The sequence below is a fragment of the Limanda limanda genome, chromosome 18 (assembly GCF_963576545.1).
Source record: "Limanda limanda chromosome 18, fLimLim1.1, whole genome shotgun sequence".
Classification (NCBI taxonomy): Eukaryota; Metazoa; Chordata; class Actinopteri; order Pleuronectiformes; family Pleuronectidae; genus Limanda; species Limanda limanda.
Window position 1 is genome coordinate 10,959,187 of NC_083653.1, and position 27,518 is coordinate 10,986,704.

The window sequence follows — 27,518 nt, forward strand, 5'->3', positions numbered from 1 at the left end:
ACCATGGAAGCATGGATTCAAGTGTTTGGAGCGAGGGCTTGTAATTCCACCAACATCTGCCTCCACGGCGGCACTGCCCAGCGTCTCTCCTCTTTCCCACCCGACCCTGTGCCTTCAAATTCAGATGCATCAGGTGCTTTTGTGACTTTTGCCAAAGACGATGAGAACATGAAAGTGGGGAGTGGTTATAACAGCAGAGGTGAAGCTGGTTCGAGCTTGATCCGTTCTGGCTCAGTGGAGCTGGATGGCCCCTGCTCTTTAAGAAGACACCTGTCTCCTTCAGCCGGTTCTTGCGGTCATCACGACAGGAATCTAAGCGGTGGACGTCAAGCAAAGCGTGCCCGAGTAGAAAATATCATCAAAGGCATGACTGGCTGTCCTGGCATGCACTGCCCAGACGTGACGGCAAGTCAGTACGAGTGGGCAGACTGCGAGCAGGAAAAAGAAAGGATTAGAGGACTGTCTTCGCATCAGGAGCACATGGAAACAAGGGGATCTGGTGGCGGAAGTCACAGCCAGATAAGAAAGCAGCTTGAGAGTCAGCAGCAGCAACTCCGACAGCTCAGAACAGAGTTCTACCAAATTGATGAAGTAACTGAAACCACAGAAAACAGTGAAGAAAAGTACCAGACTCCTGATACATCACTAAGGGATGCATTAACCGATTCATGCCATGAGTTTGAGAGCAGCTCAAGTCGAGAACATCAAGGCTGTAAAAAAGTGAAGCTGATGAGCCACTTCCAAACCAAACCTGAGAGAATCAAGCTAATGGCAGACGTGTTAAAGTACGAGCTGTCCAGAGCCGTCAGCAGGAGTGTTGACTCTGTTTTTAAAAGTATGCCGCTTCTACAGACATCACCAACCCAAGAGGGTATCGAGACAGATGAATCTCTTCAGTCGTCAGCATGTGAAGATAAGAAAACGGGACTTTTATGTTGTGGGAACACAAAGGTGCATGTTCCAGATATGCAAACCGAAGCTCTGTCCCTGGTTGTCCAAAAGCCTCGACTGGAAACACCCGACAAACTCATCCTCCAGCCCAGGCCGAGAGCAAGTCCAAAACCGGCGGTGCCCTTCAGCCATGCCTCCGCTCTGACTCTGTCACAGAAGGATCACAACGCTGCACTCAGCTGGCTGCAGGACGGATGCTCTGAAGTCGGCCAAGCAAAGTTTGAGATGATCGACGCGCGTTGGACTTCGGTCAAAGTGAGATCGAAGGTCAACTCTAGAGCCGCGAGAAGCTCACAGACTCGCAGTGTGGACCCAACGCTGGTAGAAAACCTGTGCTTTCCTCAGGTCAAGATGGAGTCTGACAGTCTGGTCATGCTGAACGTATCCTTTTAACGTGACCCAAATAAGTGTTTGACTAAAATTTGATCTTTTATAATAAAGTTTTGTATCTTAAAGTCAGCAGTGACAGAAAGTAAAGGGTGACTTTAGATACAAGCAATACCTCTTCTGCCTTTTTGAGGTTCAAATTACAAACATTTTCATTTATCCAGGTATGTGGAATTAACCAAGTCTGTTCGTCAACACCAATTTCACCTCTTTTAAAAGAACACAGCCACGTTGCATCTTACAGAATCCAATAATTTTTCCCTTTGATCGTGAACTTTGAAGAAAATTGCAGTGACTCCCCCTGTCCTGATTTCTTGGAGAAAAATGTTTGCTAGCTCATTAATGCAGAAAGTGTATAGAGGATGCATTTGTGTGTCTGTTTCAACCTTAACACATTTCAGGAGGGTCTGACGACAAATCATCTGAAGAAAGCAAAGTTGATGTTCTTCTTCACCCGCTACCCGAGCTCGTTGGTACTGAAGATGTGTTTCCACGATGTGCAGGTGAATGTAATAGATTAACAATAGATTAAACTAACAAAATATAACATTTTACTGAAAAGTCCAGGTTTTATAAATTGTTCATTATGTTGGGAAAGTTGTTGCATCTCTATGGTGTCTATTATGCAAGCGATTTCCAACCAGTTCGATGCTTTATGAATGCACTTTTCACTACAGAATAAACAACCAAGAGACAACTTCATCATTTTTATATTTTATTCAAAATCAAACAGTATTAAAATCAACCAATTATATACTATTGAATTCCTTTGATTCCCAAGATGTGTAAATAGTTTTTATTTGCTTTACATCTTGTTTTGCAGCTTCTCCAACACAAAGCCTAAGTCATTAAAGTATTTATCGAATCACAAAACAGTGATTTAATTTGAATAATTTTTGTAGTTCATGGACTCACATACCTGTTCCCTGTGTGGTCCTCAGTTCACGCGCTGCATCACCTCTCAGCTCATCAAGTGGTTCAGCAACTTCAGGGAGTTCTACTACATCCAAATAGAGAAGTTTGCCCGCCACGCCCTCGTGGACGGAGTGGCCGACGTGAGGGCTCTGACTGTGGGGAGAGAATCAGAACTTTTCAGGGCTCTGAAAGTGCACTACAACAAAGCCAGTGACTTCCAGGTGAGATCAACCAGAACCTGAACGGTGACTGTTATTGTTCTGAATGTACACGTTTTCATATCATCCTACTAAAAGGAATTTTTTTTATGGCGATAACTTGAATATTCTTTTGAGAGAGCAGTGGTCCTGAGGTATCTGTTATTATAAATTAGTTTGGTTTGGAATTCAATGAGGTATAATTCATAATAATATATTAAAATAATAATTTATAATTTTAATGTTTGATCATGTACAGCTCAACACAATTTACTTTCATAGATGTGGTTTTTATTCCTCAGGAGTCTTTAAGTATTTACATTGTCTAATCATCTCCTTACCTTTAATTGGTAAAGTATAGATGTGCATTTAGATATTAATTGATTTGATACATTTTAAGTTACACAGAATGATACACCCCCCAAAGTAGTCAGCTGTGACCTGCTGATGTAATTTGTTATTTGTATCAAGCTGAAAAAATCCCATAAAACAATTTGAAGACCTGCTTCTCCATAGACCAACGTTCTGCATGTGTCAACACGTCAGCTATAGATTTTTATTTAGGCGTGTTAACATGTACAGATAAACCTAATGTAATAACCACGGATATTAATTTGTGCTAGGTGGGTAATTGATGTTGACCAAAAAACTACTTAATATACAAAAAAAAAAAATCAGAAAACAAGCTTATATGCATTTTGTTATATATATATATATATGCATCTAAAGCTTATGACATGTAGCTGAAGAACATGATTTAAAATTTCATGTTAACCACATGTTCATAATGTACACAGTGTCCACTTTATTAGGTGCACCGTTACAATCTAAAGCTATTCAACTGTTCAAAGTTCATTGAATTTAGAATGAGGCCTTCTATTTTCATTGTGTAAGTTCAACTGATTAACTGTAGAAGTCTGGGAGTGTCTCCCGCTGCATTACAACTTTTCATGACTCAGACACACCATCTTTCTCTCTCTCTCACACACACACAAAAACACTTCAATTATTAATTAAAAATCAATCCCCTGAAGGAAGGATTCATTTCAAGCTGAGCACTAAGTGTTCACTGAGTGAAAACTGTTTCTGGTTCATCAGCTTAATTTAAGAGTTTTTAATATACATTTTCTAATTAATAATAAAAAAATCAAGTTAATACCTTTTTTATTATCATACTGTATAAAGCCAGGGATGACATAGCTGCAAAATAACTTTTTTCAATAGTTCCCTGATGCATACGCAGTAATATGTAATGATGCAATTAATGTTGTGTTAATTAAACACGACCTTGATTAATGAACCAATAAAAAGGTAATGAATTAATTTGAGTCCATGCAAGTTTTTACTAACATTGACATTCGTCCACAATGAGTCAGAGTTTCTGAGTTTGGTCTGAGAAGAGCTGAACAACCTCCTGATTGTTCAATCCAATCGAACTGCAATCCCACATTTAATGACTTTTTAGAGATAGAGAAAGAGTAAGAGAAACTATTGCAGGTGCCTATGACAAGAAAAAGAAATGTTTAAGACCAGAAAACTTGATAGTTTTCAAGTACAAGTCATTTGTATCTTTTAAACTAATTTCTACCCTCCTTTTAAGGAAGAAACTGAACACAGACATATAAACGAATGCTGCGAGTATGACAAAGGAAGGAAGAGATATGTCAGAATTTCTTCTCACATTAAGGTTTCCTCAGCATAACCACTGTCACTGCCATATCAAACAGTTTCTTTCTCCTTTTTATGTGTTTAGTAATCTCTTCGTAAAACAAACTATCATTGTATATTGTTTGTTTCATATTCAGTTTAGCCATGAAAACATAAAGCCCGTAAAAGGGGAAATAATCATTACACAGCCACGAGGCAACCTTATCTCAAAGGTCACACTGGTTTACTGAGAATCTGGTGAGCTGGTAGTGGCATGAAAAAAAATCTGGTGATTCAGCCTCTACACTCTTTCATGGTGAATGTAACCATGAACATGTCATCAATGAGACTGAATTGAAAAAGGGGAGGCCCAGAGTAGCAGACATTTTGGCCTGAGCACATAGATAGAAAGGAAAGGAGAAAGGGATATACCAAAGTAAACCTTTTGATCAATCAGTGGTGATAATGTATAGAAAAGACACAGGAAGTGATTTATTGAATCGGCATTATCCATTCTGCTTCTTTATCGTTTCTCTCATTGCTAAATGAGAGAAAACTGCTTAATTTTCTGCGTTGGACACAAAAAAATGGTTCCATATAGGTTTTCAACATCAACACATTGTATTTTCTCAGTCTGAATTCAGAAGGAAAAAAAACTCATGTAAGTGACTCAGGTGTGCAAAAGCTCTGTTGTTTATGAAAGCCTGTCTTCATGGCGTTAATTGTATTTATAACATGTCTTCATAGTAACGGATGTGCAGCTCAGTTGAGATGCTGAGGCACTTGTCTGTCGAGCATCAAATACATTCCAATGGAATTCAAGCCCATGTTGTTCAGTAGCATGTTTTAGAATATTACGGGTATTTCACATTTATTTGAAATGACAATTTTACAGACATTACAATCAGCAGCGTTTGCTTTTTGTGGTGAAATGAATCCATGCATCGGACCATTTTTCACTCTTATCCACGACTCCTTGTTCCATGTTTCCAGCAGAATAGATCGTTTTTAAGTAATTTTCTTCCAATGGGCAACTGTCAGAAACATGCTGACGTCAATAAAATAAATTGATAAGCTCACAGGTTTTTGACTCTTAGGTTTGGACAGTTTGGAATTTGTTACTCATGTTCATCTCTGACAAAATCTATAAGAACATTGCAAATCATCCTCAAATTTAATGTGAGTCGAGCTCTTGGCAGTTAAGATGTCTAAAGGCAACATGTAGCACCAATTAATTATTTTTCTTATTTCAGCCCGAAATAACACATTCAACTTTAGACTGATTTATTAATTGACACCCCCTCAAGGGCAAAATGGACCAGGGTTTTAGATAGAGATTGTCTTCAATGGAACTTTTTAACTTTAATTTGAAAAAACTTAATTTGAGCTACCAATTGGAGCATTTCTTTAGAAAAAGAACCAAGTCTGCCACAATTATTTAAAAGGATAAACAGTAAATATTAATGTTACCAGCTAATATTAGCTTATGGTATTAGTAAGGCAATTAAAGTCAGGTATGTGTACTTTATGCAACATGTTGATTATTTCTACAGACTGTTTGGTCCATTCTCTATGATAATCGTGTTACTTACCTGAATTAGCCATATATGATTCTAACTATCTAAAACATAATGCAAACCTTCAACACATGAAAAAAAAAAAAATATATATATAATAAAAAGCTATGGTTATGAACAGTATTTGTTTTAGGTTTGATCTTGACCTTTTTTTTTAGTTATTTATACATCTTATCCTGTGGATTCACAGGTCCCTGACAGATTCCTGGAAGTTGCTGAGATCACACTAAGAGAATTCTACATTTCCATTTCAATGGGCAAAGATCGTGATCCATCCTGGAAGAAAGCAATCTACAAGGTGATCTGTAAACTGGACAGTGATGTACCGAGTGAATTCAACAGTCATCACTCTGGATAAAAGCCAACAAGAACTTGGGGTTTGATATATCTGGCCGACCAATCAATGGCTGCCTTTCTTGTATCCATGGCCGGCCGTTATTGTTGGATCATGAAGTGGGTGGACGTCATATGTACTTTGCTATATCAGAAATATTGTATAGCAACACTACATATTTTGTACAATGTAAAACTGTTTCATCACAACGTGCAACAGATGAGACAGCTTCTGGTTTTTGAGACGGATTTGTCTTTAATGAGCACAAAATAAGGTCCACACCACATCAGAAAAAAATATATTTAATAATCAGCAGAGGTCATTGATGTCACAGAGTATTTAACATGGAAGTTACATGAATTTAAACATTTATTTATATCCCACCCAGTCCTTACGAACAATGAGAAAATAAGTCTTTCTTTCTCTCTCTCTTCTCTACTCACGACACGGTTCCACTCATCACGTCCCAGACGTCTCAATGGTTGGCAGGACCAGTGAATATCAACCATCTTCTTCATCATCCGCGCAAACTTTTCACTGCTAACAGATGCTTGCTTTGTCTTCATTGTTGATTCTCCATGTCAAAATTGCTGATGTGTAGAAAATTCTGGATTCTCAAGCACTTTGTGGATGTAAAATTTATTTAAGAAAAAAATCGACACTTACTTATATTATGTATATTAAAACACCTAACACTCGTGTGCAATGTGCTCAAAAGCATTTGTATTGAACAGTTCCTCGAAAATAATATGATATAAAATGAGAAAACGTGTTTGATGACATTAATGAGTCACTCAATATATATTTATTAATCATAAGCAGACAGTGCTGATATTCTGTATAAAGCTATATGTTTAACTTGTAAATAATGAACATACATTTGCAGCCAAATTTTTAAAGCTTAATTTAATATGGAACTAAATTATGAGGCACTTTTTTTGCTTTCTCTCATTATTATTGCGGCCAAATAGATGAAGACCGGCTTAATATGGAGCCTACAACAAATGTTATATTCCAACATGGAAACTTTAACTTTGAAGTTTTATTACCAACTAAAATTTAAAAAATGGATCATAAAAATACATTTATTTATTAATTAAACTTGCCATTGAAGAAACCAGGCTTTAACCACGTGATCCCAAAATCTTGTATTTACTTTCGTATCATTTTCCAAGACATATTTTGCATCTTTAAAACCTAAAACACCATGTATCTGGAAAAAGTGACCATTCATTCTGGGAATGTGCAGCATTTGGACTTTTTAAATGTAATATAATGCCCAAATATATTTGACCACTTACAAGTTTTTAAACACAGGAGTGAGATTGTTCGGATATCTTCACACTGACGTATGTCACACGCAAATCCATTCAAACAACAATCTGAGCCATAGAAAATACTGCAACAAACACAAATCGAACACATTTTTTATGGTAAAAGTCTTCTTAGATGAGTTTACCATTCGGTATAGTTTACCATATACCGACAAACTACTTGATATTGACGGTAGACAAAGAAAATTGCAAAAAACACCATTATGGTTCCAGCAGGCAACCTACAGAGGTGTAAAACTGTAGGGATGCAACAATCAGCACGTTCACACAGCAATCTGCACAATTGTATCTTGTGCGAAATTGTCATGTGAATTTTCTGAAGTCAAAACAAGGCATGGCCGGACATTTTACATGCACATAAAACATCTCAGGTTTGTCATGTTGCCATTTATTATCTTTCATCCTCCTAACTGAAGCATTCACAGTAAACCTGATTACAGCAATCATATTAAAACACAAAGGCACATCAGATTGATGAACTATAGGTTTAAGCCCTTATAGTCTGTTCCGTTATCGTTATTAGAATAAACACTTGTAGTTCCTTTTGTTCACAAAGCACACACAATATCCTCCAGGAAAACCCTCCAGGTTGGTGATTTTGTGAAAGGTTTATTGTCTTTTTTCCAAGTCTGCACGGACCAGGAACCAGAGCGACAATACAGTAAATAAAATATGAACAGTATAAAACAGCAAAGTACATGAATGAATACAGGATGACCAGAAGCAGCACAGAATCATAATCTACAAGTTAATTTCATTGAATAGTCAGAGTGTCTTTTTAAAAATAAGAAGGAAACCTATACCGCATCCTTCTCCAGGAATAACTAAGAATCCGATATCTACAGGTGATCATCACCTCGATGAGTCTCTTGTTTCGGCGCGACTGAGCGTCAGCGACACATTTCACAGTCTGTGCACCTGCAGAAAGAAAAATAAATCACTGATGATTTGGTCGATGTTTTTCTCTATGAATTAAAGACTTGTAAATTCATGTATATTCTGACCGATTCTATTAAACATACAACGTAAAAGACTAGCACATACAGAAATCACAACACGTGTTAAATAAGTAAAAACATACGCTCCAATTGAAACTTTGTCAAGTCATTTGCATTGTATTTACCATTTATTTCATTTAAGTTTGAAAATGTTAATACACGACTTAAAAGGAAATGGCTTGCTGAACAATCGCACCTACATTTAAACTGATCATATATTCTCAATAGAGGACGTGTCATAAGAAAAGGTCTCAAACATGTCCTCCTTACGTCTTCTCAAATGTGTTACTTTAAAAATATTTCAAATTGTACAACTGGTACAATGATACAATGATACTTCTATTTTCTGCAGTCTGTTAAGTTTTACAGTAACTGATATTTTACAAAAGAGAAACAAACCTACCTTTCAATAAGGAAAAAAAAAAGGGATAAGATTATCGTCTTAGAAATATTTGGTACGGTTGAGAGCTCTTTGCGCTAGCTGCCCGCTCCCATCCGTTATTCTCTCCCAGTCCGTTTGACCAACCACAAAACCGATAGCGCGCTTTCGATCTGCTTCTTTCTGCTCTTCGAGATCAGCCCATCGAACCTTTACAAAGAGGAAAACCAGCAGGGTGTCATGTTCCGTTTTGCCTGACAATCATACAAAAACTTTCAAGGACAACTAAAGCTACACCTCTGTAGGACAACGCATCAAATTACCCGTTTCTTTCCTGGTTCGGACATGCGTGTTGCATAGTCGTCCGGCATCTGAAGATAGTCTTCCAGGTCTGACGCGTTTTCACCTTCACGTTTCCTCTTCCCGCTACTCCCCAGACCGTCCAACTTGTCTGTATAAATGGAAAATCACCGTTCAGGTCACCTCTGTCCTCCAGTATAAACCATAGCCTGATCTTAACATTTAATATCAAATGAAAAGCCAAATTCAGATGATCAGAATCATCTGGTTTAGCAGGTTCTCCTACGTCCAGTACATCCACATCATAACTACAGAGACAACAGGGTCTCTTCAGTTTCCCTCCTTATTTTGCCTGCTTGAGATTTGTAGACATAATGACCCTGTTTGCATAAACATGTCGACTGGGGTAAAAAAAAGAATTGCATGTCAAAGGAGGTGCATGTAGCTCCTTCTGGCCTTATGGACAGAAGATGAGCTTCTGATCCTCATAGTACATTCAGGTAAATGAATGGTACATGTTGTGTGGTTGAAGTCTGATCACTGATGGAACATCTCTCCTAGTGGTCCATCAGTGGATCACACACAAAGATAATTGTATGAATAAGACATAAGAGCACTATCATCAGCATATAAACACACTGTGGTAAATAAAAGAGTTATCAGTCAGAAAACAAAGACAAAAAATAGAAATACCCACCAAGTTTTGCTTCAGACGTGTCCATCTCCCATTTGCTTTTTGGAATGTAGCCCTATATTATATAAAGAAACACTGCAATGGTTAAACAACTGGGTAATGGGGGAGGAGGGGTTGGCGAGAAGAAAGCAAGGAAAAGGGGTTGGCTGAAAAGAGGAGACTGATTTATCAGAGGTAAAGAGACAAAGACAACTGAATAATGAGTCTACATGGGAAATTATCTACACAGAGCAAAATGATGAACACAGCATTCAGTTTTCCTTTTGTTTATGACGATGGACGGACATTTGTCTTCGAATGTCTAAGGTAGAAAACATAAATAATAAGCCCTATGATATGCTGGTGACCTATCCAGGGTGTACCGAGCCTCTCACCCAATGTCAGCTGGGATTTGCCCCCCCCAAATGACAAGAATCCACAGATGATGAGAGCGACAAGGGCGAGCTGAGCCAAACTCATGGCCTGGTGATACCACGATGTGCCCGTCGTGATTCCATTAATCCGACGCCACGGATAAATGACCATGCACACCCTCGTGTGGCACAGACTTGCACTGCCCTATTAGATGAGGAAGAAGTCTCGGCCTGCACACTCGCCAGACCTGTCGCCTGTTGAACTTCAGTTTGATGCTCTGAATTGGCGCGTTAGGAACAATGAATCACAGCAAGAAAACATCCAAGTTCGCCAAGCTCCTGTAGAGGAGTGGAATATTCCACAAGGCCAGTATTGGGACAGCTGTGTTGGAGGTGAGTAGCACTACGCAAAGCAAATGGGGACATACTCAGTGATGAGTGGGTGAAAATCCAAAATCTGACCCTACTCAAGTTGCATTCATTTTTTTGACAATCATGATTAAATAAAGGTTTATTGTAATAAGATCAAACAATAAGAAATACCATATCTGCCTTAAATGATAAAGTATTGAATGCTGTGTTTATCTTTTTGTTCAGTACAGTAAAGACAAACATGTTCACCTTTGATAATACAAACTAGTGAGTGAGACTAAGTCTTAGTTCTCGGCCACAGGCAAAACCAAAGAGGAGTCAACAACTGTGCCCTCCTTTAGACAACACACATTCTGTTGCCTTCTTTAAAAAATTGTCAAGCAAACATCTATCTACATCTGTACTTGAAACTAAAAGCAAAACAAGAAGCCCAATATCAAATCTTGTAATTGACCCTAATTTGTAATTTGCATGTGTGAGTTAAAGAACATGGGATCAGACCATTTTACAGTCATTCCTTCCCCAAATTTTAACAACTATAAAGAATATTGCCCATGAGCCTCATTCTTTCAAACAAAAAACCTCAGTATGTGTTTTAGTGACATTGCTTTTTTCATGATGGTCCAATGTCTGTACTGGACAGAAGACTTCATTCTTTGGGTAAGTTTATCAATTTAGACTAAAGACCAGCTTTTTAGTCACAGTATGTTAAAATAAGTGCAGGATCATTTGTAAATCTTGGACTTTATTTCAGTTGCTCACAATTTGAAGGCAAAGCAACAAAACAGTGACGAGTTATGATGAGCCCTCATGTGAGTGCCTGTCAGTTTAACAACTGATACCTTTTTATTTCACCCGAGCTGAACCAAAAGAAACAGGTCAGTTATTCAAAGGCAGCTTTAGCAATGAAATAAAAAAACTGCCAGTCTTTACTACCAGTAACATGACAGAGCACAGAACATCAAGTCAAGTCATAACATAAAAGAAATTCTGATTAAATCTGTAGCACATCTGTTAATATTGTTATGATTTAAGAACATGTTTGCTGGGTTCATGGGTGAAACACATTTACACACATTTAGGTCAGTGGGTTTTTTTAACCACTTTTTTGTGATATTTAACAGATTTAGTCCCTATATTTGTGTTTTTTTTCTCTAAATGAAAACCTGTCCAAATAACAAAAAGATGTTAGTGATTCCTAAATTCTGTTCAGAAGAGCTGTTTTACTATAACAACATCAAAATCTATTCACAGATGGCGTGAGCAGAGGTAAAGTTTTGTTGTTTTGACAGAAGCTTTGAAAAAGGTTAAATCCACCTACAAGAACTTCAGATAAAGAGTTAAAACTGGGGACAAAGTTTTAAGAGGGAAAGGACCACAGAGTAATAGTAAAGTGCTGGATAATAATTCCAATATTCCAAAATATATTTATGGATTGATTATCATTTATTTGTGGCTTTTATGCTGAACTGTGTTTTATTATTGTGCTGAGAAATGTGTAATTCACACTATTCATATTCTTAGGTTGAAGACTGACAACAGAGTAGGGCTGCCACTAACGACTATTTTTCTATCGATTAATCGGACGACTATTTTATCGATTAGTCGATTAATCTAAACGACTAATTTTCCTCCAAAAAAATCAAATTGACCATTTCATTTCAGTTAATTTTATTTTGACAACAACAAACTGTATGTCATCGTATAATGCAGCACAAAACAAAACGTAAACAAAGGCTCAAATATTAAAGTGCAAAACTGTAGGTTTAAACTAGCAACTCCAACGTGATAAAAATAAATAAAAAAGAGGGCTTATAAGTTGAGTCAGCAGTGCAACTCAAAAAGATATCAAAGTTTCTATTTAACCCCTTATCAAAATAAAAAAGTGGTCTGCATATTAAACAAAGTGCAACAAGTTTAAAGTATAAGAAACAATGGTGTCCAGCTCAAAATCAAACGTTAGTTAGACATGCTCAGTCTAGAGGCCCCCCCTCCCCCCACGCGGGCGCCGTAGCTGAGGTGACGCGAGAAGGACCCGACTCGCGTCCAGGGCCGCAGTCCGCACCTGCGACGGACACCGCCCCGCGGTCCAAGAGAAAGGAAGCCCCCGCACCAGCGACGCCGTGAAGCGCCGTGGACGAGGACCCCCCCCCCCCCCCAAAAAAAAACAACTTGAGGCGGGCCGCACACCAAGCCTCCGGCTGCGTGGAGGGGAGGGGGGCGCCGGGGCGACTGCTGCCCCAGCCGCGGCATGCATAGCCTATCGCGGCTGGTGCCCAGCGGTTTAAAAAAAAAAATGCGTCGACGCATTTTATACGCGTCGACGCATTTTCAGCGTCGACGTAATCGATGACGTCGACGAATCGCGGCAGCCCTACAACAGAGAGATGTCAATCAACCGCTCTTTGTTTCAGGTCATTTCAGTCCTCACAAAAAGTCTAATAAGGATTCAAACAACAACCGCTCATCCAACTGTCTTCATATTTGTATTGCTGAGGAGTAATGTTGACAGTGCACTGAAAGTTTTTTGGATGAGTGCTTCTTGAGAATGCGTTATCACTTTTCTACATGTTCTATGACACGAGGAAAGAGGTGGAACGACCCTACGAGGGCAGTGAAGCACCCGGGCAATTCACAGAAGCCACATGTCAGGGTTTTAAGAAATGTGTATTGCTTAGAACCCAAGAGTTTTGAGCGCGACATTGTTTGAATGATGCTCTTAAGTAAGCTGGATAAATGCAGGCCAAACAATTAGTCCTTACCGACAGTTTGAATGGCAGTAGTTCCCAGTGAAACACCAGTGTGGGTGGAAGGCCTTTTAAAAGGCACCAGTGTTCAAAGTGGTTAAACTATAGTGAATTAGAAGAGTATGAATTATTAAAAAGTACACTTTAAGGTTAAAAATATGCCACTGCATATTGAACTCAGAGGATCGTCTGCACAGGGGTATAACTGAATTTCATAGTTTAATGTACAAAAACAGCTTGCTGATTAAAGCTGAAGAAAGAAGGAGAGCTGTAGCTAAAGAAGCAAACAGCCAAGATCTGATCCGATTATTCACGGAAGACACTGTGTTTCTAGACTTTTACTTAGAAAAAAAACGCTATAAACCCATTCAGGCTGGAAACCTTGTGTGTGGTGCAGCTGCTGCACACACTGTCCACACACACTGTGCAGTAAAGCACTTGTACTGCCGTGCAATATTACATCACCGTGGTGTAGTCACAACTTTAACACACAACATGTGACCACATCTAACTGTACTGCAGTGAGTGGTAAATTAAAATAAACAAAATATACAGTGTGTTAATATTCGGTTTAGGGAGGAATGATGGTGCTACAGCAAAGTAAGATGATGTAGCAGCACCATCCCTTTATTTCAGTATTTGTTAAGTATTATATTAAGCTACATACTGATTTGGGGTTAATGTCAATTTGCCCAAAGACAGCATGTAGTGGCCTGAGAACAGTACGCACCCTGCATCAACAGGGACTTTAGATAAAATGTTTCAATTCAAATCCTTTCAATTATAAGTCTTCTGCTGTTGTTAATGAAATTAGCTCTTAATTTGATTCTATTTAGCTTGAAGTGAAATATCAATTTAAAATGTTTTGTCATTGCAAACAAGCTGGTGTGGATGAAAACTTAAGGCATTTGTAGACACTTTAATTTCTGTATATTTTGAAGTACTTAGTATAGGTGCTAAGACATTACCTCTTAATTCAAGCTTGGATATAAAGTACTGTCAGATTTAGGTTCCTTTCATAATTGTAAATGTTTTTGATTTCATTGTGAACTGTCTATCTATCTAAGGTGTCAAAGAAGATTACAATAAAAAGTAAAACTTTTATACAATCTAAAACTGCCAAATACCTCTGTGTCATGTTTTTTGCCTAACAGTAATGTATTCCTCTTGATAAATATATATCAAAATATGAATTAACCCAGTAGCAACAAAATTATTATCTGATCAAGTGTAACATTTAAATAAATTTGGTATTAATGTAATTGTGACTGAGGTGTTGCAGCAGAGATGAGCAAACAAACGATCGCTGTGTTCTTATTTAGGATTCAACCACTGGTAGTGCTTGAAACCCTCATGCTGGTTTTGGATATGGATATTAGAAACACCAAGTGTGATTCATGTGTGGATCCACAAAGTATCAGTTTTAAACCTGCAGTTCAGACACAGTTAGGTTTCAGGTTAGGGTGCGTGTGACATCAGGCTTCAACCACCGTCAAAGTCTAAATAAAAAAGGGTTTGGGAGACGACATGTGTTCACTGTGTGGAACTGCAGGTCTGAGCTGGATGGTTGTAAAAAAGGTCATAGAAAACAATATCAAATTCTTCCCGTCTCTGGTAATTCTGAGTTTATAGCACACATCTAGAAGCATTTGGTCATTCTTCTGAATTCTGTGAAACACTTTTTTTATCCAATAATGTCATCACTTTGTTGGATAATTGACTAAGTGACTGTTATAATGAAAGAGGGAACGTTTAGGTACATATACTGAATAAAAAAACATAAAAATGCCCGAGGAGTGCAGGACTCAAGTTTTCAGTTTTAGGGGAAAACGGTATTACAAGGAAATGTTTAATGTTAAATGGAATTTCCTTTTCCAAAGGTGACACATTAGATGGGAAACTTTTTAGCAGTTCATGTTTCAGTGGTTTTACATGAATCGCTACCACCTGTAATTGTAGCGGAGGCAAGCAGCACTGTCATGAGAGAAACCCATTCCCACCATTTATGCATTGAATTAGCACTTACACTGGAGAACATTAAAAACTATGACACTATTCTATGCTGAGTCGATAACCTCAGCGCAGAAAAGCCAAAGTATACAATTTAAGGACCTGGTTTTAACGGTTCAACACATTTTTTGAGACATATGAGAAACAAATTTAGTAAAAGGTTGGTAGTTTAAAGAAAAGCAGATTTGCTTTTATGCGTTTAATTATTTGTCAACTGAACACAAGGCCAGTAGCCTCTTGCTTGTGTTGCTGTATTGAAGAGAATTGTCCAGCAGTTCACACAGGTGTGGTCCTAGGCTTTATACCACATGGGGACAATCACTTTAAACTTTTAAACCATTTACTGAGCCATAGGTGCTACAGCTTTAAAGATTTCATCCATCTGTAGTCAACTGAGGAAATTCTTACAATGAAAATTAACATCGCATTGTTGATTTTATCAACAAAATGAAAGTTAAGTAATTGTTTTAAATTGTGTTGTGGTTGTACAACATCTTAAAAGATGGGTAGGTCAGTCTGGCCATATTAGCCCGATTACACTCCAGTGTCTGTTGATACTTAGCAATACACCGTCTTTGATATTAAAGGCAATATTTGATTCCTCTTTGTGAAATTAATTTAGTAAACAAATAAAATAAATATATTTTTTGTTTTAGTTTCTTCCTTTTGATAAAACATACTGTAATATAAAAGAATCACCATCCAAACGATGCAGATTGACATTTGGGAACAGTAGCATTAAAGCAACAATATGAAGTTAAAAACCATTGATGTGGAGTCATAAAATGTATAATTAAATTTCATGAAAACCATCAAAAATGTCATCTGAAATCTGAGCAACAGCTCGAAAAATAAAAACATGAACAGCAACTGTGCTACTGCTCCTCTGGTTATTGGACAGATTAACTGTATGGTCTCCATCTTGCTTTCCTCTATATTTCTCTTCTGCTCTCTAAACCTGTAAATTACTACATAATCATGTAATAAATCAAGTATAACCAATTAACTTGTGACTATTTATGATTTTTTTCCCCCTCCATTGCCGTTAAACACAACTGGTCAAAAACAATGAGTAAAAGACTAATGGAAAATGTCCATAACTGTATAACGTGATAGATGGCAATACATATAAGTGGAGATGATTCTGACAACAACGTGGCTATGAATTCAAAATATTCATGTCCTACCAGATCTCCCTCTTCTTCCTCCTCTCTCTTGGGTTCCTTGGGCTCGTCATCGGGATTGAAGTCTTCCATTTCAACCTAATAACAAAAGGCACATGTCAGTTTAGCTCAAGTAATGACAAAGAACAACAATACTATTTAAAACCTGCCAGGTCTTGATAACCTCACCTCCTCTATAGCAGCATCCTGAAGCAGGGACCGGACATCTAAGCGCACCATGTGACGTGGAGAAGGCTCCCAGTTGTTGGACATCTGCGTACAAAATGCTGTCGTTAATAAGTGTTCTTTTTACATATATATAATGGATATTCATAAATGTACCAAGCGGGCTAACCGATCTTACAGACCTTTGTTATATCCTTAAGCGAACGCCCGTGGACATTTCTCTTTGAACAAGTCTGATTGTCTGCAGTGATTTCAGACAGATATACCTATAAATAAAAATAGAAAAACACTTCTTAAGCAACAGAGCAGACTGGAACAATATTTTCTCATTCATGAACACAGCTCACCTCAAATCCTTTAGTTTTTGCTGCACTCCAGAACTGATCAAAATGTTTGACTCTGTCATTAACAGTGTCTAAAATGATGAAGGGGAAAAAGCCGTCATCCAGAGTTTTCTTAAATGTCTTCAGCATGCTGCTCCTGTACGTGTCCTCCATCTCCGGCTCGTACTCATATTCAAGACCCTGCAACACAGATTTTTGTGTTACATCTGACATAATATTCCCAACAGCAATACATTTTATTTCTATTTAATTTTCCATCAAGTTGTAAACTTCAGAAACGCTTTGTCGTTGTTGTCTGCCAGACTCACCTTGGATTTGACCCTCCTTCCCGTGTCTGGGTCTTTGGCAACTTTCTCAACCTCCGTCATGAAATAGTCGTCCAAAACAAGAACTCTCGGGGGGGCACCACCACAGTCGACTTCCTTGTCCTTAATATTTTCAACATGATTGAAGTGCTAGGTTTAGTCTATGACTTATTATTTTGTAGTTCTTTTTTTATTTTATGGTTAAAGTTCAGTTGCCACATTATAATTACATTACTGATTGCTGGTAAAAGTCCACTCACCCGTATGAGCTTTGCAACATGGCTTTTTCCACTTCCTGGAAGCCCTCTCATTATGATGACTATCTGTTTGAATAAATATATTGGATTAAACTCAATATTCTGTAAAATGTTGATAAAATACATAGTTACATAAAAAAATAATATGTACCCTTTCAGGTCGAGATAATCTGCCAGGTGGTTTGAGGATATCGTCAATATTCTTGCTTTCTGGCTTCTTCTCGACTCGTGGGGGGGGTTGAGGTGGTGGTGGTAGAGGGGGTGCAATGGGAGGCCCTCTGTCCTCTGGATAACTTCTTCTTTCCACTGTATGATATTATTTGCAGTTCAGGTATTCCACTACAATACTAAACTGCATTTTCTTTTTGAATGTTAAATGTGCTTCTACGCATTTCCTCTGTCATGTAGCTTGTGTAATGAAATCCTACCAAACACAGCGGTGGTATGTGAATACACGTCTGATAACTGATGCCGGATGGGACATACCGTAAGGGGATGAGCTGTGACTGTAACGCTCGGGCCCACTGCGGTCCAGTGAGGCCCGCTCGTAGGCAGGTCTGTCGTAGCCAGGCCTTCCGTAATGCTCATCTCGATCACGACTGCCACTGCGGTCACGATCACGGAGATCCCACTCTCGATCCCTGAACGCTGATCGTAAGTGTGGTGCCAGTGGAGATCTGCACAGAGCAGTGCTAAGTGTCATTTCCTCAACGTATTGGCACACAGTTATTACTAATCACAATGTGGGACACAATGTGATATAGTACCTTTCATCAACCATGGAGTGTGTGCTTGAATCAAAAATAGACACAGAAAAGGATATTACACATGTATGGAAGAAACAAGCTTCCCTATAGTTTAAGGAAAAAATCGAAGAAAACGTTTTACCTGTCATCTCTTTCTCTTGGAGGATAGCGCTCCCTCTCAAATCTATCTCTTTCATATTCAGGTGGAGGCTTTTCTCTGTACAAGTCCCTCTCTCTACTGTACTCCCGACGGTCCATGTAAGGGTCAGATCGTCTTTCATAATAAGGGTCTCTGCCATAAGGATCTCTGAGACCAAGAGGTTCTAGGAGGATAATGAAGTAGTTCATCAATGAAAAGCAAAACTATGGAAGGAAACTCTATTAGTTAGAGAAAGCTTTACAGTATGTAAACTAACCTTTTTCATAACCCCTGTCTGATTGCACTGGGTCAGGCCTCAGCACAATTCTTTCACCATAAGACATCCGCTCAACAGTGGCACCAGGCTCTGAAATGAGAGTTAATATCAGCAATAATGTCTGAAAAATGTGCCTGTTTAATCATTTAGAGTAAAGAAACATGTTCCCCTTTGCTGCCCTTACCATGTCCGTGCCCATATTCCACAGTCTTTGGAATTACTGAAGCTGTGTGAACAGCAGGGAGGGCTGGCTGGTAATCTCTGGCAGAATGCTTTAAATCCCAAGACACAGGTTCAGTTGTAGCAGTCATTGCAGCTGCACTCATGCCCTGAGGATGAGAAAGTTGTTTTTATGTAAATCTAACATTGAATTATAAGTTGGCAACGCAGAAATATATTTAAATTCTTTGAGTGAAGAAGTATGGAAAGTTAAGGTCTGCCTTGTGTGCTCTAGAGGCCCTTGCTCTTTGCTCTTTGCATGCATAACCACTGTGCAAGTTTTACAGCGGTGCACTATTTTGCATGAGTCTAAGATAGTCGTGCTTGTTATTATCATTTACCTTCAAAACATTCCTGACGTCCGGTGGGATCTCCAAACCGAGGAGACCAGCAGGGAGATCAGGCAAGATGTCAGTTGGTGCAGGCTGGGGTTCAGGACCAGGGTTCTTCCCCTCTTGCAGTTCTCTGTTAACCAAAAATAATTGCCAATGGCACAACAAAAGATAAACAAAACACTTAACAGCTTTCTGCTTGGATCACTACTGTGTATTAAGATGGGTCAATTAAACTTGTTGAAGTTTTTGGGTGGAGTTAGAAATCAAAGAGCTGAATAATTCCAAACCTTGCTAATAATACTGCAATTAGCATGACTATATGCTGCCAGGGTTAAGTTAAATGATAACTTGTGTGTGCCTAGGATATGATGTCTAAATCGATAATGACAGTTGACAAATTACCTTATCAGTTTAAGCTCTTGAGCAGCTTTCAAGATGATCTCATGTTGGCGCTGGGAGAGAGCAAGTACATTAGCGCCGGCCGCTCCTGATGCTGGTTCAACTGAGCTCTCTGGTGGGTTTGTGACAGGTGCAGTTGGGGCTGGTGATTGAAGTTTATCCATAGAAAGCTCTTCCCTGTGCTCATCATAGCGAGGTCTGTGATCTTCAAATTCAGGTGGATACCCTCTTTCTGGTGGTGGAAGGAGTCTTGAAGATCTATCCCATTCAGATGAAGGTGATGGTTGGAATGGGGGCTCCTCCTGGCGGTATGGTGGCTCCTCCCTGTATTCCCGGATTCTAAGTTCTCCCCTTCCCCGTTCATGCTCATCAAATTGATATGGGGGACCTTTTTCTCTTTCCTCTGGCCAATGACCATCTCTGAAGGTCTCTGGTGGAGGCCTGCGGGGGGGATAGTCCCTTTCAGGTAGAGCACGATCTCTTTCCCATTCAGACTTGTAGTACTTGGCCTCATTAGGAGGACCGTCCTGTGGTGGCCGCCAGCTAAATCTGTCTTCACCATGACCATAATCCTCAACGAAACCCTTATTATACCCCTCTTCAAATTCTTCATGCGTTGGACCGGGCCGCCACATCCCTCTTCCCAACCCTCGACCCATGGGTCTCCTCCTCACTCCTCCCCTATCTATCAACTCATGTGGAGCCGGAGGAGGTCCTCTGCCATGTGGTGGCTGCCAGCCATCCATTCCTTCATCATACATATGCTCCTCCCTTGAATCCATCATTTCATGGTGTGGAGGTGGCACACGTCTACCTCTTCCTACATCAGGATGCATCGGATGGCTGTGAGGGTCATGTCCATGGTACATGGGGTGTCCTGCTGCATCGGCCTCAGGATCATCAGTGTCCATTCCGTGGCCTAATGGGTCGTGATCCATTGGCCCATGTGGGGGGTGAGGGGGGCGTCCTCGTCCTTGGTGCAAGAAACCAGGATGACCACGTGGAGGGCGACCACGGCCAGGTGGAAACGGGGGTCTCATACCTCTCATTAAGTGTCTCCTTTCTCCCCAGTAAGGGTCCCCTTCCTCCGAGTACTCAGCTGATTCAGGTCCTTCCCAGTGCATGTCCATTGGCTCTCCTCTTCCCATGGATGGTCCTCCTCTTCCCATGGATGGTCCTCCTCCTCTTCCCATTGGGGAACCCCCTCTTCCCATTGGAGGACCCCCTCTACCCATAGGTGGTCCACCTCTACCCATATGAGGGCCACCTCTACCCATAGGTGGGCCTCCTCTCATCATTGGGGGCCCTCCTCTACCCAAAGGTCCACCTCTCATCATCGGGGGCCTTCCTCTCATCATTGGGGGCCTTCCTCTCATCATCGGGGGCCTTCCTCCCATCATCGGGGGTCTTCCTCTCCCCATAGGCAGTCCTCCTATTGGCTCTTCATAATACTCTTCCTCTGTTTGGAAGTGATCTTCCTCTGGCATCCACATTTCTTCAGTAGGCACCTCAGAATCCTCACAAGCAAACTCCGCGTATGAGGGATCTTCCCAGTGACTTTCTTCCTGATCTTCTGGTATCCCTGAGTCCTCTTGGGGTTGCATGTAGTCATAGGACATTTCTGCCATCTCCCCCCCTAGCGGGACCGTGTTTGCTCCTCTAAACTCTCCACGGCCCCTCTGCCCGCGGCCACGTCCAGGCACTTGAACAGGCACTGGGGGCTGACCTCGTCCCCTCCCTGGGATAGGTTTTGGAGGCTCTGGTCTTGACTGCATTTGGCCAGAAGCTTGTGGCTCTTGTTTGATTCCTGGGGGCTTTGGAACCATTGGGGTTTTGTTGTTTACCAATTTTTCCTGTGATTTGCTGGGTGTATCAGGAGCAGTAGTTTTTGATGCCACAGTAGAAGAAGAAGAAGAAACAGTTACTGAAGGCTTGTTTTTAAGAGGTTCGGGATTTACACCATTACCAGACAATTTATTGGAATCTGGCTCCTTTACACTTTTGTTTGTCTGTAATGTCTGAGGAATGGGGTCATTTTGGACAAAAAAACCTTCATTTTCAAGCAAGTTGTCATCTGTCAAGTCTTCACCTTTGGCCTTTATATCTGGCCTTGATTTGCTATTTTCTTTTTCCGATTGTGGGTGCACATCTGATTTTTCAGTTGTCTTGGAGTCCACGCCAACAGGTGTTTTAATGGCCATTTCTGCTTTGGGTTGGGTACCTTGCTGTGGTTTTTGCTGGGGCAAGGGTGGGCGCTCAAATCGAGGTGGAGGGCCAGGATTCCTAGGGGGTTGCTCAAACCTTGGCTGCTGACCAAATCGAGGGGGACCTTCAAAACGCTGCCGTGGTTGGTCAAATCTGGGAGGACCATTAAAGCGCTGCCGTGGTTGGTCAAATCTAGGAGGACCATCAAATTGCTGCCGTGGTTGGTCAAACCGTGGAGGACCATCAAAACGCTGCTGTGGTTGGTCAAACCTTGGGGGACCATCAAAGCGCTGCTGTGGTTGGTTGAACCTTGGGGGGCCATCAAAGCGCTGCTGTGGTTGGTTGAACCTTGGAGGACCATCAAAGCGCTGTTGGGGCTGGTTGAACCTTGGAGGACCATCAGAGCGCTGCTGTGGGTTGTCGAACCTTGGGGGACCATTAAAGCGCTGCTGTGGCTGGTCGAACCTTGGGGGACCAACAGAGCGCTGCTGTGGGTTGTCGAACCTTGGGGGACCATCAGAGTGCTGCTGTGGCTGGTCGAACCTTGGGGGACCATCAGAGCGCTGCTGTGGCTGGTCAAAACTTGGGGGACCATCAGAGCGCTGCTGTGGCTGGTCAAAACTTGGGGGACCATCAGAGCGCTGCTGTGTCTGGTTGAACCTTGGGGGACCATCAGAGCGCTGCTGTGGCTGGTCGAACCTTGAGGGACCATCAGAGCGCTGCTGTGTCTGGTCGAACCTTGGGGGACCATCAGAGCGCTGCTGTGTCTGGTCGAACCTTGGGGGACCGTCAGAGCGCTGCTGTGTCTGGTCGAACCTTGGGGGACCATCAAAGCGCTGCTGTGGCTGGTCAAATCTGAAGTTTTTACAACAAAAAATTTAAGAAAAGATTAAGAACATAAAACAGCATTTCCGACTTTGTAAAAAGTGCTACCTTAATTAGGAAAGATAACAAATCTAAGGACTTGTGTGTAAGCTGAAGAACCAGATGAATTAATAGGAGTGCTATGGCAACTGCCAATACTTTTAACTGATATTGAGTGCCAGTTACAATAACTTGTAATTAAACAAATAGCATTCACATTGTTGCAAAACAATTCCTACTAACCGTGAACCTTGTGCACTGTTGAAGCTTGGTGGTTGAATTGCTGGGGGACCTGAAGGTTGTACTCCTATGCCTGCGGGGACAATTCCTCTCACAGGGGGTCCAGCAGGTGATTCCTGTTGTGGCCCAAACCCAGTAGGCGGTGGACCTTGAGATCTGGGACCAACAGCACCTGTAGAATGCTGTATACCCACGTTTAGCGACTGCTGCTGCATTTTCATGTCTTGTCCAGGGAACTGGCCATATTGTCCCATCATCCCACTATTATACTGGCCTGAGGGAAATGGCACCATGGCAGTCAGAGCGGCCACCCTTTCTTGAAGGTGGGCATTGGTGGCATTCATCTGCTCTTGCCACTGCTTCCATTGGTGCTCATAGTCCTGCAGTTGGTCTTTGTGGGGATAGGTCTTGAACTGCTCATACCACAGGACAAATGAGCGATCCCAGTCTTGAAATAAGGGGGTGAACTGCTGTTGTTGCTTTTCATAGTGCCTCAGCTGCATTTCAGGAGACATTGACTGCAATGAAGGAGACGAGGGAAAGAATACATTTAATTGATCACGTGCAGTTAACTGAAATCATTTGCGCCTTCTAGATTTTTTGGTTTGACTACACAATCTATGCTGACTTTTGATCTTTTATTTTCCATAAAGGTCATCTCCATACCAGCGAAAACAACCAGCAAGAAAGCTGTCACATTTGTCTACCTGAAGGTCTGTTGGTTGCTGAATCAGCTGTTGGTATTTCTCCAGGATCTGCTGCAGCTTCTCATGCTGTTGCATCAGAGCCTGGTATTGTAAGCCTGCTCTCTGCTGTTGCACATGCTGCCACTGTGCTGCTGCAACCTGTAACTGCTGGAGGCGGGCAGCCTCCACTGGGTCATGTGGGTCTTCAGGCTTTGAAAAAGAAACGAGGCAAGAACGAAACAGTCACAAAGAATATTTTTGACATTATAGTTTGAGATGCAAGGGAGAACACATTTTTAAGATGGTCGTAGGCAACATCGAGAACATATTACACTATCACTCAAAGTTTAACTTTGGTTTAACAAGTGTGGTTATTAAACCTCAATTCTTTGAGTACTGCTCAATTTGTGTTCACTTTTGTAACTTGCACTAGGCATATGAGACAATAACATAAATTATGAGTGATTATGAGCATTTACCATTGAAGTGGAATAAAGAATGAATGTGCCAGAGTCCTAAGAATTCATGACTTGGTCACTAGATCTAACATTTATTTGATCTAGTGACCAATGATTATGTCTGGTATACTTTGCTTAAAACTGGATTTAGTATGTTCTTAAAGGCTGTTGAGTTAAATGCTAGTAAAATTGTTATAACAGCAACAATATTATTGATATGGGGTAATTTGTTCCAAAACACAGAAACATCCAAGTTAGGTTAAGGTACATGCTAAACTTACAAGACGTTATCTAAACTACCTTAAAAGTTCACCACAGGAGCAGATGAGTCTTTTTGTAATCGATGCTGGTAGAGATACAGCCATGATGAATAAGGCCAATTAATCTGAGAATCGTCTATTCTCATTTACAGTTTTACAGAATTATATATGTAGCATCGTTCAGTTCATGGAATACAGCAACTACTATGGATATTATTTATACAGTTGAGTAATATCACTGCTATGTGTTTTAAGAATGTTTAAAACACATAAAAAGAGGTTCACAATAGCCAAATCAAGTCTGACATTGTCATATAATCACCCCTCTAACATTTTAGGAATGCTTACCCCTGTTTCGTCAGGTGGTGGAGGAGGTGCTGGGGGATCATCTCTTGGTGGGGGTGGAGGTGGTGCGTTTCTTGGTGGTTCTGACGGAGGTGGAGGAGGAACTGCATGACATGGGGGTGGCAGCACATGGCCATCGCCCTCTTTTTGATTCTGTCTGGCTTTCTCTTGCTTCAACTTATGTAGATTCTGAAGATGCTGTTTGTACCAACGTTGCTGTTGATCCTGGATGAAACGATTAGAAAGACGTATTAGAAGAAGAACACAGGGAACCTTTCCCTTTTCAACATTCTTCTAGTTCTGTCACTTCCAGAGGTTTATGAAAAAGTTAAAAAAAAAACATTCGACAATACAGAAACAAGCTAGTTGGAACAGATACTTATTCTCATCTCTAAACGTGAAAAATGTTGAGGGTGGAAGTGTGTAATATTTCCCCCTTGTATTATCTGCTCTCTCAATCTAACAGGATAAAACTGTGATGGGGTCTATAAAAAAAATAATAAGAACACCCCAAGGCTTCCCATTATTTCCCCTGAATCATTTCGAATTAAAATGATGACATTAACGGAAGGTTCAGTAATCAAATGTTTACAGTAAAGGCATTATATGCAACTATTAAATGACATTGAAAGGATAATTACTTCTGTTAACATGCTTCACATTATAAGACTCTAATGTAAGATCATATAGACAAACAGATTTGACACAATAGAAGACCATACTGCTCAATTCAATTCATATTTTCCTGACTAATATTTGTATTACTGAGAACAGCTTCTACTTATATGTTGTATTAATTATCAACCAAAATAGTGCAAATGTTTTAACAAGCTGGCATGTATGGAATGTGTAATTTTCAGTAACAACTTCAGGCTTTGCATATTCGTGACAGCCCTGATGGACTTGATTATCTGGTCTCCTCTTCACAGCTCTCAATATGTTGAAGGATAGAAGATTTCTCACATCTTTCATCATCATCATCAAAACAAAGATCTTGTAACTTATTTTAAATTTGTCCTGATTAAAATCATGTCAAAAATTAATCTAATGAGCATTTATATTTTTGTTATATTTATAAAAAGGGGGAAAAACCGCTGTAAAATCTACTAGAAGAAAATAATTCTTACTGTCCTGATCTAAATTTAGTCCAAAAGATGTGTGTAGCGCATTTCTAGTTCCCACTGACAATAAGTGTTTAGACCAAAGCTTGTTATGATAGCTCTCGATACAGAGTATACCAATTATAATGGTGATTATGCATTTATAGGATCTACAACTGTTGTTTCTCCACTTTTACATATTTGACATGCACAGCGTGATGCTTGCAAGTATTACATGTTTGATTTAAAGAATAATGACATATCCTGTCACCAAAGCAGGACAGGGACAAGCATTGCAAACACTATTCATGTTTAAATGCCAATGCAACACTTTGTGCATTTGTAATAAATAATCAATAACAAAACGTTTGCTGAGGTGCTTTAAGGCTGCATGTAGACCAAAGAGGCATTGATCACAACAAACAGTGGTGTGACAACAACACGTGTCAAAATAAACTGATGCAAGTCAATACCTGTAAGGCTGAAGATTTTTCGTCTTCCGTCATGGATGCATCCTTCTTGTTGGCCTCTTTGGAACCATCGTGATTCTCCGGGGGCTTTGCTGACGGAGGCTCCGGAGGCGGAGGACACGGTTGTGGCTCGGCAGCGTGCGGCTGTGGTGGCGGCGGAGGCGGCTGCTGGTGACCCGGCTTGGGGGCAGGGGGTGCTCTGTTCGGAGGGCCCGGGGTCTCGCCTTGTGTCCCGTAGGTCTGAGCTCCGCTGCCGCCCCCCTCTGGATGTCCCGGAGCCTCGGAGTCCCACTGGGAGCCCGGGTACCCCCCACCGTACGCCCCGGCGCTGTTACCGTGATGCAACACCGACTGGAGCTGCTTCTGGTGCAGCATCTGCAGCTGCTGCATCTGCTGGAGGTGCTGCTCCTGGAGGCTGGAGAACAGCGAGCCGGCACCGGCACCGCCGCCACCACCACCACCACCACCACCACCACCACTGCCTCCTCCGCCACCACCAGCACCGCCGCCGCCGCCGGACGGGGCTTCGAAGCCGCCGAATCCCGCGGCAGGGGCGGCACCCGGTGGCTTACGAGGCCCGGGACCTCCATAGTTTTGCGAATGAGCTCCAGCGTAATTCCCCCAGGAGGGGTACATTGTTCGAGAGCGAGGCGGTGAGCACGGCCTGTGTGCTCACATACAGCCCGGCCCGAGAGGCTAAGCTAAAAGCTAGCGGCTAGCGCCGACCCACCTTCTGCAGAACCGACAGCTACGTGTTCATGTCCCTGGGGAAACAGGCCGCGTCACACCCGGATGATAAACATCAGATAAACATCAGATAAACCGTCTCTGCGTAAATAAATAACGTTCAGCTGGAGGACAATGTGCAACACGGACGATAGGCTGAGACACCGAGGAGTCCAGCAACGGTGGAGCATGTAACTGATGACGGAAGTACGTCACATGTCGTCACCTGACAACTTCCTATTTATTTATTCATTCATTCATCTATTTATTTCCAGTAGGATCCGATCCATATAATAAGTATTATGAATGTTTCAAATAAAACGCCAATGTGTGTAGTACTCTTTCTATATCAAGGCTTTATAAATGTATACAATTAAAATGGCATAACACTATATACATTACACATTGTTTCTTTAGAGGCATATTTTTGAGAATATATATTTATGTATTTATTGTTCACAGTGAGTTACACTGTGCTTTCCATTTAAAATGGAGATGAATAACATTTTAGGGGGGAAATTGTTAACGTATATGATTTAACTTGTTGTTGTTGTTGTTCTTCTTCTTCTTCTAAGATAAAAATACAATATGCAGTTACA

At 40.8% G+C, this 27,518-nt stretch overlaps 1 protein-coding gene and 1 pseudogene across 1 annotated transcript; one reads left to right on the forward strand and one right to left on the reverse strand.

The window, feature by feature from the left end:
• Positions 1-11: 11 nt before the first annotated feature.
• Positions 12-6,696, forward strand: LOC133024291 (prospero homeobox protein 1-like; annotated as a pseudogene).
• Positions 6,697-6,861: 165 nt separating this feature from the next.
• ylpm1 (YLP motif containing 1) lies at positions 6,862-27,101 on the reverse strand. Its single transcript, XM_061091345.1, has 21 exons — positions 26,197-27,101; positions 24,627-24,848; positions 23,582-23,770; positions 22,878-23,392; positions 19,569-22,625; positions 19,173-19,296; positions 18,797-18,941; positions 18,613-18,702; positions 18,339-18,519; positions 17,937-18,127; positions 17,602-17,756; positions 17,454-17,516; positions 17,197-17,316; positions 16,892-17,068; positions 16,727-16,810; positions 16,548-16,631; positions 16,383-16,457; positions 9,717-9,768; positions 9,043-9,170; positions 8,744-8,929; positions 6,862-8,260 (listed from the first exon to the last, which is right to left on the reverse strand). The coding sequence occupies exons 1-20, from the start codon at positions 26,827-26,829 to the stop codon at positions 8,783-8,785; spliced, it is 6,432 nt and encodes a 2,143-aa protein (XP_060947328.1). The 5' UTR covers positions 26,830-27,101; the 3' UTR covers positions 6,862-8,260; positions 8,744-8,782.
• Between the last annotated feature and the right edge of the window lie 417 nt (positions 27,102-27,518).